Raw genomic sequence first — 14,677 nt, forward strand, 5'->3', positions numbered from 1 at the left:
TGGCCTCTGACCAAGGCGGGGACAGCTTTCCCAGGCAGCACGCTCCCCTCTCTTCCTCCAACAGGAACAGAGCTCCCCCTGGCTTCATGCCTGTGTGGGTGTCAGCAGAGTCCCATTTTGGAAGCCAGAACAAAAGTAGATTCACACTGATCATGCACCATCCTAAAACGCTGTATCAATTGGAACAGTGGTCCTTAGCCAGGGGCCCTTTTGCACCCCTCCCCCACCTCCAGAGAACATTTAGCAGCATCTCCAGATATTTTTGTTTGTCACAATTTGGGGGTCGGTAGCAGCTGGCATCTAGTAGGTAGAGACCAAGGATGCTGCTAACTGTCCTGCAGTGCACAGGACAGAGACTTACCCAGCCCCAAGGGTCTGGGTTGAGAAACCCCCAGCTAGAGTATTTCCCACACTGTTGCCTGACATGGAGCCCCCTTCTCCTTCTCGGCCAGGAGACCATGATGGATCACGCCCTGCGCACCATCTCTTACATCGCCGACATCGGGAACATCGTGGTTTTGATGGCCAGACGCCGCATGCCCCGGTCAGCTTCTCAGGACTGCATCGAGACCACACCTGGGGCCCAGGAGGGAAAGAAGCAATACAAGATGATTTGCCACGTGTTCGAGTCAGAGGATGTAAGTAAACACATAGCAGGATGTAAGATGCCACAGCTGCTCTGGGACCCTCCTCAGATGCCAAGTATCCTGCATAGCATGCTTAACATTCCCAGGGGAATCAGGAATCTTTCTAAAACTCACAGAGTTTGTGAAGATCATAAACACAGTCGTAGTTCATTTCACAAAGTCAGTTCTTCCGGTGCTGCTGATACATGGAAAAGTGGTTAAATGTGCTAGGGGAGCTCTCCATTGAAGGGAATCCTTTTACAAAACTTTCTTCCCGTCTGGAATAAGGTAATCTCTGCCTAATATTTCTGTTGTTAAAATGCACATTTTCACATGCCTAAGTCTGCACAAACGCTGTTGCATCTGTACCTGAAGCAAGGTTTTTGCTGTTTTTGCCTGTGACATTTCGTGTTATAACAAGTTTAAAAAAATTATTAAGTTTAAAATACTAAGAGACCATAAGCCCCAACTCCTTCCTCCCTCAAAAGGGGTGAGGGCATCTGAGTGAACCTAGGAGTGGGGGAAAGGGGCTGGAGCAGGAAGACCTGGTGGGTGAGCTTGGGAGAGGGCTGGTTGTCCTAGCCCCTCAGCTGCACCCCCTGCAGGCAGAGCCTATCCAAAGGCCCCTGGGGAGGCAGCTGCTGAGCTATTCTTGTTTTTACCAGAGTAGAATTTTTTAAATGATCTGCTCTCCATGGAAACTTGGAAAGGGCATTCTTGTTCATAAAAGGAGCTGAGGTTCTCTGAGGGACCTGGAACAGTAGGGAAGGGTCTCAGTATTTTCATGATCATGAAATAAAACTTAGAATATAATGCTTGATAACTGGGTTCCAGTGAGTGTGGGGGATACTTTTTTCCCTAAGAAGTTCATAGTGCTTGAAAGAATGGCCTTACAGTAGAGGAATTTTAAATGCAGATCCACTATTGCATGCACATATTCTTTCCACCAGGATACAGAGATCTATGGAGATCCAGAGGGCATTTTTGTTGGACTAAGGGACAACTTTCACCACATGCATAAGGCCTGCAGGTTCTCTCTTGTTCTTAGACGTTCAAGTAAGAGCCCCTTGGAAGGCTCTCCTGGGCATTTTGCATGGGGCCCTGCTGAGGCCCCTCCACCGCCTGGGGCCACTTATAACCTGTGCTTCCAGGCCTGTCTCCTACGGTGCTTGCTCTCTCCCACAGGCCCAGCTGATTGCCCAGTCCATCGGCCAGGCCTTCAGTGTGGCCTACCAGGAGTTCCTGCGGGCGAACGGCATCAACCCCGAAGACCTGAGCCAGAAGGAATACAGTGACATCATCAACACCCAGGAGATGTACAATGACGACCTCATCCACTTCTCAAACTCTGAGAACTGCAAGGAGGTGAGTGTGCCCCCCTGCCAAGTTTTTGGTGAGGTGCTGCCAGGCTGCCACCCCATCCTGGTTTGAGAGCAAGCCTTTGCAGGGCCTTCACATCAGACCAGAGTGTGGTCCAAAGGTGCATCCTGCACCTGCCTTCTGACCTGAGCATGTGCTTGTGAAATGAGGCACTGTTATAACAAGGAACCTGATTAAAATCAGTAGTGATAACCTTGAAAATATACCTTTTCATTTACTAATCATTGTTTGGTGCTCAGGGTCCAGGGGATATTACTGAAAAGCATATTGGAAGGATCCTTAATGTAAGGAAGCCAGGTCTTCTGCCCGAGGGAGTTTTGGAGCTGCCAGTAGGCAGGGCCTTAGGAGAATACAGTGGCTCTGTTCAGGGGTCTTTGACAAATTCTGTTAGGACAGAGGACCGAATCTCTGGGGCATGCCTTATAGTCTGACTGCTTGGTGAATGAACAAATGATGAATGAATGAATGACCCTAACTGCTTATTCAGGGAATGAATGGATGCTGACTGCTTGTTGAATGGATGAATGAATGAATGATGGATCCTGACTGCTGGTAGAATAAATGAATGATCCTAATTGCTTGTTGAATGAATGACCCTTACTTTTAAAGGAATGAACAGATGAATGGCCCTGGCTGCTTGTTGATTGAATGAATGAATAGCCCTGACTACTTCTTGAACAGATGAATGAATAATGGGTCCTGACTGCAAGTGAAATGCGTGAATGACCCTGATAGCTTGTTGAATGAATGAATGAATGACCCTGAGTGTTAAATGAATGTCCCTGGCTGCTTATTGAATGAATGAATGTATGAATAGCCCCGATTGCTTAATGAAGTAATGAATGACCCTTACTGTTAAACGAATGAAAAAATGACCCTGACCACATATAAATGGATGAATGGATGAGTGATTAATCCTGACTGCCTGTGGAGTAAATAAATGATCCTGATTGCTTGTTGAATGAATGAATCACCCTTATTGAATGAACAAATGACCCAGACTTCTTGTTAAGTGAATGAATAGCCCTGGCTGCTTATTGAAGGAATAATTGAATGAATAGCCTTCACTGCCTGTTTGATGAATGAATGACCCTGATGGTTTGGTGAATGATTGAATGATCCTTAATATTAAATGAATGAACAAACAACCCTAACTTCTTGTTAAAGAAATGAGTGGCCCTAACTGCTTGCTGAATGGATGAACCATAGTGAATCTTTGTTCATAAATGAATGATGCTTATGAATGAATGACCCTGACTCCTTGTTGATTGGATGATTGAATGAATGATGTGCCCTGGCTGCTTGTGGAATGAATGAATGAACCGCCCTGACTGCTTGTTGAGTGAGGGAATGAATGAACAGCCCTGACTGCTTGTTGAGGGAATGAATGACCCTGACTTTTAAATGAATGAACAAGTGACCCTGACTGCTAGTTGAGGAATGAATGAGTGATCAACTCCGACTGCTTGTAGAATGAAAAAATTAATGACCATGACTTCTTGATAAATGAAGGGATGAACTTGGCTGCTTGTTGAATGGATGAACGAGGTAGACTATGAAATGAATGACCCCTGTTGGAATGAATGACAGGCAGCTTTTTGAGGGGGTGGCCTTTGAGATGGGGAGAGCATAGAAGGGTTTTCTAGACAAAAGCAAAGGCCCGGGCTGGACAGCAGGCAAAAGAGGGGCCCTAGAATCTGAGACCCTTCCTCTGGCCTCCGAGGGAATGTAGTAGGGGACTGTGAGTAGAGGAAAGGAGCCTGGATGCTGGGTGCTCAGGGCTGGGGGAGTCAATGCTGGAGGGAGGAAGGAGTCTATGCCTCCAGGTTCCCAGGATTGTCTGGTTGGGGCCCCAGGGGGCTGGGGAGCCAGAGCAGGGTGAGACAACGTGAGTGGGGAGGACTCTGAGCCCCAGGACCCTTTCTGGCCAAGAGAAGCCAGCCATGACCCCCAGGGCAGGGCAGGAGCCTGGGGCCCAGGTTCAGGATCGTCCCACTGTGGGGTGCTGGGGACCACAACCCCACCCCTGGCCCCCATCACAGGTGTCCTCACACTGGCAATTCCTTTGCAGCTGCAGCTGGAAAAGCACAAGGGTGAGATCCTGGGCGTGGTGGTGGTGGAGTCGGGCTGGGGCTCCATCCTGCCCACGGTGATCCTGGCAAACATGATGAATGGTGGCCCAGCCGCCCGCTCGGGGAAGCTGAGCATCGGGGACCAAATCATGTCCATCAATGGCACCAGCCTGGTGGGGCTGCCCCTTGCCACCTGCCAGGGTATCATCAAGGTGAGCACATGGGGGCCACTCTGTCCCACCTCGCCTTACAGCATCACATGCCCTGCCTGACCAGGGAGGAAACTGAAGCCCAGAGAAACCCAGTGGCCAGTTGGGGACAGAGCCAAAGTGGGAGCCCAAGACTGTCCTGTATCTCTAAAGTCAGACAAGGGCCTGGGCCATGCAGGCATGGGGAATTGGGGTCAGCCGAGCTATGGTGACCCCAGGGAGGGGGCTGAGGACCCGGGAGTATAGGGACAAACAGGTCCCAGTTTGTCTGGGACTTTCCCAGTTTAAGCGTCAGAAGTCCCTTGCTGGGGGGCAGGTGCCCTTACATAAGGGTGGCTGGCCTGACTTTCTGATCCCGGAGCTGGCAGCATTGACAGGTGCAGGGCTGCTGTCCGTGGAGGGGCATAGGCAGAAGAGGCTTGCGGCCTTCATCCCTGGTGTCCCAGTTCCATAAGAGCCCTGGGCAGAAAGAACAGGTGGCTCCAGAGGCCTCAGGCTGGGCCACCTGGGCCCGACAGCAGTGCTTCTGCTCACTTCAGGGGTTTCCCAACAGCACACTCCGGCTGCAGTCTGCGGTCTTACCCCAGCCCTCTTTGGCTCATTCCCTCCCCACCTGTGTTCCTGATGCTGAAGGAAGCACCTCCTCCCTCACTTATCAGCTGAGGCTAGACCATCAATGACCATCTCTGAGCTGGCCCAGCAGGGTCTGCTTGACAGGCCACCCAATAGGCAGACATGCGGAGGGGTCACCTCTGTCATGCTGCCTCGAGAATTTGGGAAACCAGATCCTCCCTCTGAGGGGTGCGGCTGCTGGGGAGAGGAGAGATGCACCCTCAAAGAGGTGCTGAGCGGGCTCTGGGTGTGTTGGGATCACCCACCATCCCCAGGCCGCTCCAAGCTGTATCAGGGCTTGTGCCTGTCCAGAAAGGGGCACCGCTGAAGCCATGTCGGGGTGCCTCCCCCTGTCACCCTACCCCCACCTAGCCCCAGATCTGCAGCCTGGGGGCCCACTGGCAGTCACCTCCCCTCTGGGAACCAGGCTCACCCCTGATTCCAGGCTGGCCCTATCCTGACACAGCTAACATGGCCTCCTGTGCCCCCCTCGCAGATTTCACCAGACCTGCCACTCCTGTCCTGGCCGCCCCCCTCCCCCCCGCCACCAGCACAATAGTCCATTGCTGGGGGATGCTTTGTTTGAGGAAGGTCCTTGCCCTGCATCCAGACCCCTTCCCTAAGCCCCTGAGGTTGATGGCCTCAGATTCCTGGGCTGCCATGACAAAGTGCTGTGGACTGGGGGGCTTCAAGCCACAGAACTGAATTGTCTCACAGTTCTGGAGGCCAGAAATCCAGGAGCCATAGAGGAGAGCCCTTCCGTCATCCCAGCTGCTGGGGGTTTGCAGGTGGCCCCTGTGCTTCAGACTCTGCCTCAGTCGTCGACCCATCGCAGTGGCTGGGGGCATGGTGGCCTTGCACAGCGGGGGCCTGGCTTCCCACTCTGGGCACAGCCTGCTGTGCCCTAGTCACAGGGCGCACCCAAGCACTGTGCACCGCACACCACCCTGTCTACCTGGGTCTCCTCCGCAGCAGGGGCCCCAAGGGCTCTAACAAACCACCCCTCCAGGCCCCTCAGGCCATGACACGTGCTCTCACATCTGCAGGGCCTAAAGAACCAGACACAGGTGAAGCTCAATATTGTCAGCTGTCCCCCTGTCACCACGGTCCTCATCAAACGGCCCGACCTCAAGTACCAGCTGGGCTTCAGCGTGCAGAATGGAATCGTAAGTCCACCTTTGGCCGTGGCCTTTGGCCACTACCTCTGCCATGTATGGGGTCTGGGGATGGGGAGCTGCTCCCTTGGGCAGGGCAGGCCAGGTGCCCAGAGAACTTAGCCGGGGAGGGGAGCACTGTGCCAGCAGCTAAGCTGGGAAGGGCAGGAAGGGAGAGCCCAGGTGTGGCTGTGGAATGGGGTCCCTCAGGCCTGCCCCTGCGGTGTGGTTCTTGCTGAACTACCCTTGGGTGGGAAGGAGGGCAGGAGGCATTCCCAGCCCCTGGATTGCGGGCACACATGGCCAATTGGCATCAGACTCACTGTGTTCAACAAGCATGTATTCACTCCTTTGTTCATTCATTCATTCATTCATTCACTTATTCACTCACCCGTTCAGTGCTGGCCCAGCCACTGAGGAAGCAGGAGGGCTTCAAGGAGGAGGTGATGCTGGGCTTGAGTGAGTACCCATAGTTCATAGTTCCCACCTTCTCTCTGACCTGAGTTTGGCAGCTGCAAGTTCCATTTCCTCAGATCTTTCTTCCTGCCAAGGTCCCAGTTGTCAAGGAGGTAGCCCCAGAATGAAGGACAGAAGAGCAGGCCAATAATGAATTCCCAAAGTGCTTTCAGTAGCTCCAAGAGCCAGAGAGTCAAGGAAGAGAGAGAGGGTGGGGGATTGAGGGGAGCATCATGATGAGGGGAGGGCATGTACTCACCCACAGCTACAGCAGGAAGGATGATGGAAAAACACTCAGGAAATCCAGGAGCCATAGAGGAGAGCCCTTCCGTTGTCCCAGCTGCTGGAGGTTCTCAGGCTACCCAAGAAATACTTGGGGAGAAAGACAACTAAAAGATGAGGCAAAATTTAGCCCATCATTTTCTGGTGAAGCAGTGAGGACAGGTGGTACCAGGGCCTGGTGGAGACATGGGACTTGGGCTCAAGGCCCATTTCAAGGCAAATTTTCTGCTATAGCAAACATGCCTCAAATGTCAGTATACTAAGAGTTTGTTTCACATTCATGTCGCAGTGTTAGAGGGGGCTTTGCTACACGAAGTCAGTCCAGGGCCCAGGCTTCTCCCGGCAGCACCTCTGCTATCACCCCAGGATGTTGGACCCTTACCCCCACCCACCACTGGGTGTTTTGAATCTGGCTGGCAGGGGAAGGAAGACAGAGATAGTTTATAAGGCTTGGCAGAGTTTCCAGGCCAGCCTTGGAAGTGGTCCATCTCACATCTGGCCATATCCCATGGGCAAACCAAGCTCAGTCACTCACCTGACAAAACACAGGGGAAGGTGGCCCAGCTGGTCATTCAGGATGCAGAGGGAAAGGGGATACAGGCATCTAGCCAGTGTCAGCTGCACCTTCCTAGCTGTGTGACCTTGGGCAAGTCGCTGAACTTCTCTGAGTTCCCCTCAAAAGGTGGTTTTGAAGATTAGCTGAGAAAGCCCATAAAGTGCACGCACCGAGGTGGCTGGGGGAGTGCCCGCAGGTCACAGGTCCTTCAGCCTCCTGAGCCCGGCCTCTACAGATGAGAAATGCCTCCTGGTACTGGGACCCAGATGCAGGAGCCAGACATGGGACTTCTGTCCAGCACCGTGCATCTGCGCCCGGCACTGGCCACCTGACAGTCTGCGTGGCTCTCCCAGGTCTGGCCCCTCTGCCTACATGTGTTCCTCAGCTAATTCACGGGTTCTGCAGAGAATCAACTTGGACCCCTATCTGCAGGTGGCTGTGAGGGCCATGAGCTGGGCCCTGACTTCCATACCCAGAGGAGCAGGGCTGAGAGAGTTCTCATCTGCTCCTGACATCTCAGGCAAAGGGGATATAGTGACTGTGCCCCTCTGGCCCTGTGCCTGTGTTGCTGCAGCATTGCCTCCCACCCAGCCTTGGGGGCAAGTGACAAAAGGCGAGGACTGAGTCGTTTGAGCTGGTGGGCCCTAGGGAGAAGCCTGTGGTGGGGGATTCTGGGGTGCAGCTGGGCTGCCAGACCGGCCCTGAGGACTGCTAGTCTGGCCCTGAAAGCTGTTGGTGTAGCACTGAGGGCTGCTGGCCTGGCCCCGATGGCTGCCCTTGCCTTGCCTGGCCCTACTGGCCCCTGCTCTGCTAAGCAGGCTTGTGAGACATGCAGCCTTTGCCTCCCAAGTGGCAGCAGGTAACTTGTCATCCTCTTCCTGTGCCCCTGCCTGGCCTAGGGCCAGGTAGTCCAGAGCTTGTGGTCACATGCTCATCCTGCCCCACTGTGTCTGAGTCTGCAAACAACTGTCACTGCTGTGCCCTTTCACCCTCTGGAGCCCTGCAGGTGGACAGCTGCTGCCTTGGGCCCCCTCTCCAGTGGTCAAGAGGTGTCTGTTCCTGGGCCCTTGAGCACAACCCTGTCTAAAGCCCCCTCTGTCTGCTTCCTCCCCTAACACTTTCCCATATCTGTTCATTTTAATCCTCACAACAACCCCAGGGGGAACACAGGAAGCTAGGGCACAGAGAGGTTTAGTAATTTGCCCTGGGCCCCACGCCTAGTGTGGGCATCCAGAGCAGTGGCAGGAAAGGGAAAAGGAGAAGAGACAGGGAAGTGAGAGGGGAGGAGGGCTTAAGGGAGGGGCTCAGGTTGGTATTTTATAGAGGCTAAATTCATGGAGAAGGAAGGGAGATGGGACCAGCCCCCCAGGAGATGAAGTGAGCACCGAGCCCAGGAGAGCAGAGGGCCAGGGGTGTGGGGTGAGTGGGTCAGCCAGGGAAGAAGGTCAGGGTGACAAGGGGCTTCTTCCCAGCCCAGGGGCTTAGTGGGGAAGTGCAGAATGAGGTGAGAAGGGGGGTCTGCAGCAGCTTCCCTGCTCCCCCACAGAGGGCTGGAGTAGGCTGGCAGCCAGGTAAGGAGTGTGAGTGCACCAAGGTGGGCAGGAGGCCTTCTTGGGTGGTTTTCGGGGGTGCTGGGTTCAGGGTGGCAGCAGATCTGGGCTTTGTGGGGCCCAAAGCTGGGGGACAGTCATACACAATTCCAGAAACAGAATTGTTGGGGCCCCTCCCGGGTCACAAATGGACAGGAGAGGGGCTCAGAAAGCAGAAGTAGCCCCCGCGTCTTGGGGCACCCACCACTGGTGCAGGGCCTGGGTCCTGGGTGATCACCCAGTGGGTGTGTCTGTGAGGCTTGGGGGACCTGGGGTCCTGTGGTGAATGAGGGTCAGCCCTGACCTGGGGGAGGCTGGCAGGCTGCAGAGTGGGCCTGAAGAGGCCAGGGAGGCTTTACAGACGAGCACATCCGTCTGCGTGGTCTTATCCTTGTCCTGACACATCTCCCCAGGAACCCTGCTGCACAGCTCACTCACCTGGCTGGCATGATAAAGGCTTAGTCTGTAGGGTCACTGAGCGCTGGCCCCATCCTGTCCCTGCCCCATTGAACACACCAGTGCCCCTGTGTCCACAAGCGAGGGTGAACCTAAGCATGCAGGGCCTGACTATCTGGGTTCTGTCCTCTAGGCTCCCACGGCAACTACCACCTCTCCCCAACCACTGCCACCTGCAGGCCAGAGCTGCACCCAGCCACCTGCATCAGCCAGTTGGGACCTCATGGGAGAAATGAGTTGGGGAGAAAATTCCAGAGTCTGGAGGGTGCTTGGGACTCCTGTCCAAGGGTGTGCTTAGGGCCAGAAGCATCCTGTCTTCCCCTTGCAGAATGGTCAGGATGGGTCCAGGGGTCCATGTGGGCCCCGGGCTTTGGCTTCTGCCCACCAGCCTCACCAGCAAGACCACCCTGTGGTCTCGCTGTGTGTGCTCAGGGCCCAAGAACTTCTCCCACATCCCTGCCACCCTCTCCAGGCCCCCAATCTCAAGTGCTGACTCCAGTCAGCCTGGGATAGCCACCGGTGACCCACAGGGTTGGAATTTGCTGGGTAGTGCCTGGTGGGGCACCTGCCCCCTGCCCCCAGCCAGCCGCCAGCCAAGTGTGGCTCGCACATGGCTTACCATATGGAGAATCTGGGCTAGTTAAGGGTGTTCATCAGCTCCTCTGCAAATACCCTGAGGTTGCTGCCCGATGGATACCTAAACACTTCTTGTGGCTGGTGGCAGCCTTTAACACTCAGGGTGAGTAAAGTTGTTAAATGAAGTATGTTCCAATGCTTGGGTGGTCTAAATAAATTTGGGTGCTGTCGCCTGAGAGGGGAGAGGCAGGGCTCTGCACAGCTGTGCATGTGTGTGCATGCATATGTTTATGGGTGTGCATGGGTAGCATGCATGTATGTGGGTGGGTGTGTGTGTATGTATGTGTGAGTGCATGTTTACACATGTGTGAGCATGACTGCCTACATGTGCACGTGCATGCATTTGCATGAGTGTGTAAATCTGTGCAGTGCTGTGTGCATGTGTGTGCACATGAGAGTACATGAATATGCACATGTGAGCATGCATGTGTACATTTTTGAATGTGCGTGCATGTGCATGAGTGTTGTATGAGAATGTGTACATGTGTATGTGCTGTGTGTGAATGTATGCATATTGTGTGCATGTATGTGTGTGCATGTGTTATGTGCACATGCTGTGTGCATGTGTGTGTGTGCATGTTTCTGTGTGTTGGGACTGGGTGTGCCCTGTGCCTCCTCCCAGGACTTGGCCTCAGGCCAAGAAGCTCTACTCTGCACAGTCTGTCTCCCCCAACCCCTTTTAGCTTTAGCCCTGACTCTCTCCCAGGGCACTGTCAGTTTCATCGTTGCAAGTGCTCAAGCCCAGGCCATAGGCGCACCAGTCTGGGCCTCACTTCTAGGAATGAGGAGATGAACACTGTCCCAGGGGCAGGTCTTCCCTCCCCCTGGGGCATCCGTGGCATTCCTTGGATTGCAGCTGTGTCACTCCAGCCTCTGCCTCCCCATGAACATGTGGCTTTCTCCTAGGCTGTCTGCCCCTGTGTCCAAATTTCTTCTACTTATATTATAAAGACACCGGTCGTTGGACTTAGGGCCCATCCGAATCCAGTTTGGCCTCAAATTAATGTATCACATCTTCAAAGGCCCTATTCCTAAATAAAGGTCACTTTCCCAGGATTATGGTTTTGGGCTTGAATATCTCTTTTGGGGGCCCAGAATTCACCCTGTAACAGTCGTGCCAGCGATCCTAAACAGGAAGTAAAAAGGATGGGGTGATCACACCTAGAAACAAATCCCTGGGAAGGAGACAGATCCACTGAGAGGTTTGTAATCTCAAATGGCAGAACCTCTTTTCTGAATGGGCTGCTGAGCATGAGCTGTCACACCACACCATGGCGTGTGTGGTGCTGAGCAGATGTGGGTAGCACCAGGACAGGGATGGGGAAACCATCCCTGGAGAAAGTATCTGCAACCTAGCCTGAGGGGCTCTTGTAGGGGTCCCAGGAGCACCTGACAGAAGCAAGGGGCTGTCACTGTAGAGAAGCTGCACCCGAGACCTAGGAGAAGGAGATGATGCTTTGTTAGAACCTGCAAATGTGCTTTGATGGGCTGGAGACCCTCACTCAGCTCTGGCTTCAAGGCCAGCCAAAGACTTTTTTTTTTAATTGAGATTGTTCACATACCATACAATTATCCAAAGATCCAAAGTGTACAATCAGTTGCGCACAGTACCATCATACAGCTGTGCATCCATCACCACAATTAATTTTTTTCAGGTTTTAGAACATTTTCATTACTCCAGAAAAGAAGTAAAGACAAAGAAAGGAAACTCAAATCCTCCCATACCCCTAAACACCCTCCCTCCATTGTTGACTAATAGTATTGTTATAGTACATTTGTTACTGTTGATGAAAGACCGTTAACATACTACTAACTGTAGTATATAGTTTGCAGTAGGTATATTTTTCCCTATATGCCCCTCTATTATTAACTTCTAGTTATAGTGTCATACATTTGTTCTGGTTCATGAAAGAGATTTCTAATATTTGTACAGTTAATCACGGACATTGTCCATCACAGGGCTCACTGTTTTGTACATTCCCATCTTTTAATCTCCAACTTTCCTTCTGGTGACATATGTGACTCTGACCTTCCCCTTTCCACCACATCCACGCACCATTCAGCACTGTTTGTTATTCTCACAATGTGCTACCATCACCGCTGTCCATTTCCAAACATTTAAGTTCAACCTGGTTGTACATTCTGCTCATAATAAGTAACTGCTCCCCATTCTTTAGCCTTGTTCTATATCCTGGTAACTTATATTTCATGTTTATGGGTTTACATATTATTATTAGTTCATATCAGTGAGAACCTGTAATATTTGTCCTTATGTGACTGACTTATTTCACTCAATATAGTGTCCTCAGGGTTTCTTCATCAACCCATTTTTTAAGACAGTTTTGTTCACACACTATACATTCCATCCTGAGTAAACAATTGATGGCTCCCTGTATAGTCACATATTTATGTATTCACCACCATCACCACTATCTATATAAGGACATTTCCATTCCTTCCACAAAGCAGGAGGAAGAGTCAAAGAAGGTAGAGAGACAAGAAAAAGGAAAAAAAAAACAAAGAGTAAAAAATAACATCTGGGAGGCAACAAAGGAAAGATAGCATTAAACTAAAGTAGAATAAAGAGTCAGATGGCATTACCAGTACTAAGAGTCCCACATCCCTCCCTTATGTCCCCCGCTTATATGCATTTAGCTTTGGTAGATTGCCTTTGCTACATTAAAGGAAGCATAATATTATGTTCCTGTTAATTATAGTCTCTAGTTTGCATTGGTTGTATTTTCCCCTAATACCTCCCTATTTTTGTTGACATTCATTTGTTCTCCCTCATGAAAAATGTATTTGTATATTTTATCACAATTGTTGAGCACTGTTCTAGTTTGCTAATGCTGCTGGAATGCAAAACACCAGAGACGGATTGGCTTTTATAAAATGGGGTTTATTTGGTTACACAGTTACAGTCTTAAGGCCATAAAGTGTCCAAGGTAACACATCAGCAATCAGGTACCTTCACTGGAGGATGGCCATTGGTGTCCAGAAAACCTCTGTTAGCTGGGAAGGCACGTGGCTGGCGTCTGCTCCAAAGTTCTTGTTTCAAAATGGCTTTCTCCCAGAATGTTCCTCTCTAGGCTGCAGTTCCTCAAAACTGTCATTCTTAGTTGTACTTGGGGTATTTGTCCTCTCTCAGCTTCTCTGGAGCAAGAGTCTGCTTTCAACGGCCCTCTTCAAACTGTCTCTCATCTGCAGCTCCTATGCTTTCTTCAAAGTGTCCCTCTTGGCTGTAGCAAGCTTGCTCCTTCTGTCTGATCTTATATAGTGCTCCAGTAATTTAATCCAGACCCACCCTGAATGGGCAGGCCAACACCTCCATGGAAATTATCCAGTCAGAGTCATCAGCCACAGTTGGGTGGGGCACATCTCCATGGAAACACTCAAAGAATTACAATCTAACACTGATAAGTCTGCCCACACAAGATTACATCAAAGAAAATGGCGTTTGGGGGACATAATGCATTCAAACTGGCACAAGCACTCTAGGTTTCACTGAGTTATACAGTCTCAGTCTTTATCTTTCCTCTTCTCTTCTGGTGTCCCACATGCTCCTAATCTTCCTCTTTGAACCATACTCAGAATCATCTTTGTTCAGTGTACTTACATTGCTGTGCTACCATCACCCAAAATTGTGCTCCAAACCTCTCACTCCTGTCTTTTCCTATCAGTCTGTAGTGTTCCATTTAGTATTTCCTTTAGGGCAGGTATCTTGTTCACAAACTCTCTGTCTCTTTGTCAGAGAATATTTTAAACTCTCCCTCATATTTGAAGGACAGTTTTGCCAGATATGTGATTATTGGTTGGCGGTTTTCCTCTTTCAGTATCTTAAATATATCACACCACTTCCTTCTTCCCTCCATGGTTTCTGCTGAGAAATCCACACATAGTCTTATCAAGCTTCCTTTGTATGTGATGGATCACTTTTCTCTTGCTGCTTTCAGGATTCTCTCTTTGTCTTTGACGTTTGAAAATCTGATTGAGTGTTTGGCATAGGTCTATTCATATCTATTCTGTTTGGGGTATACTGCACTTCTTCTTGGATCTGTAATTTTATGTCTTTCATAAGAGATGGGAAATTTTCATAGATTATTTCCTCTATTATTGCTTTTGCCTCTTTTCCCTTTTCTTCTCCCTCTGGGACACCCATGACACATACATTCAAGCATTTCATGTTGTCATTCAGTTCCCTGGGATGTTGTCATATTTTTCCATTCTTTTCACCATCTGTTCTTCCATTTGTAGGATTTAAGGTGTCTTGTTCTCCAGTTCCTGAGTGTTTTATTCTGCCTTTTGAGATCTGCTGTTGTGTGTCTCCATTGTGTCTTTCATCTCTTGTGTTGTGCATTTCATTTCCATAGATTCTGCCTGTTATTTTTTCAAACTTTTGATTTCTACCTTATATACATCCAGTGTTTTCATTATATGCTTCATTTCTTTTGCCATATCTTCCCTAAACTTTTTTAATTGATTTAGCATTAGTTGTTTCAATTCCTGTATCTCAGTTGAAGTGTAAGTTGGTTCCTTTGACTGGGCCATACCTTCATTTTACTTAGTGTAAGTTCTGGTTTTCTGTTGTCTAGGCGTCCAGTTTCCTTGATTACCCCAATCAGGTTTTCCCAGACCAGAACTGGCTGAGG

General features: G+C 50.6%; 1 protein-coding gene across 4 annotated transcripts in view; it reads left to right on the forward strand.

Moving 5' to 3' along the window:
- Nucleotides 1–14,677, forward strand: part of APBA2 (amyloid beta precursor protein binding family A member 2) — a 309,258-nt gene that overhangs the window by 281,203 nt on the left and 13,378 nt on the right. For all 4 annotated transcript variants that reach the window (XM_037832868.1, XM_037832866.1, XM_037832870.1 and 1 more), the window contains 4 exons: nucleotides 453–638; nucleotides 1,812–1,991; nucleotides 4,078–4,290; nucleotides 5,946–6,065. In XM_037832868.1, coding sequence (XP_037688796.1) covers nucleotides 453–638; nucleotides 1,812–1,991; nucleotides 4,078–4,290; nucleotides 5,946–6,065 — 699 coding nt within the window. The remainder of the gene's footprint in view (nucleotides 1–452; nucleotides 639–1,811; nucleotides 1,992–4,077; nucleotides 4,291–5,945; nucleotides 6,066–14,677) is intronic.

Source organism: Choloepus didactylus, chromosome 4 (assembly GCF_015220235.1).
Source record: "Choloepus didactylus isolate mChoDid1 chromosome 4, mChoDid1.pri, whole genome shotgun sequence".
In the NCBI taxonomy this organism is placed as follows: domain Eukaryota; kingdom Metazoa; phylum Chordata; class Mammalia; order Pilosa; family Megalonychidae; genus Choloepus; species Choloepus didactylus.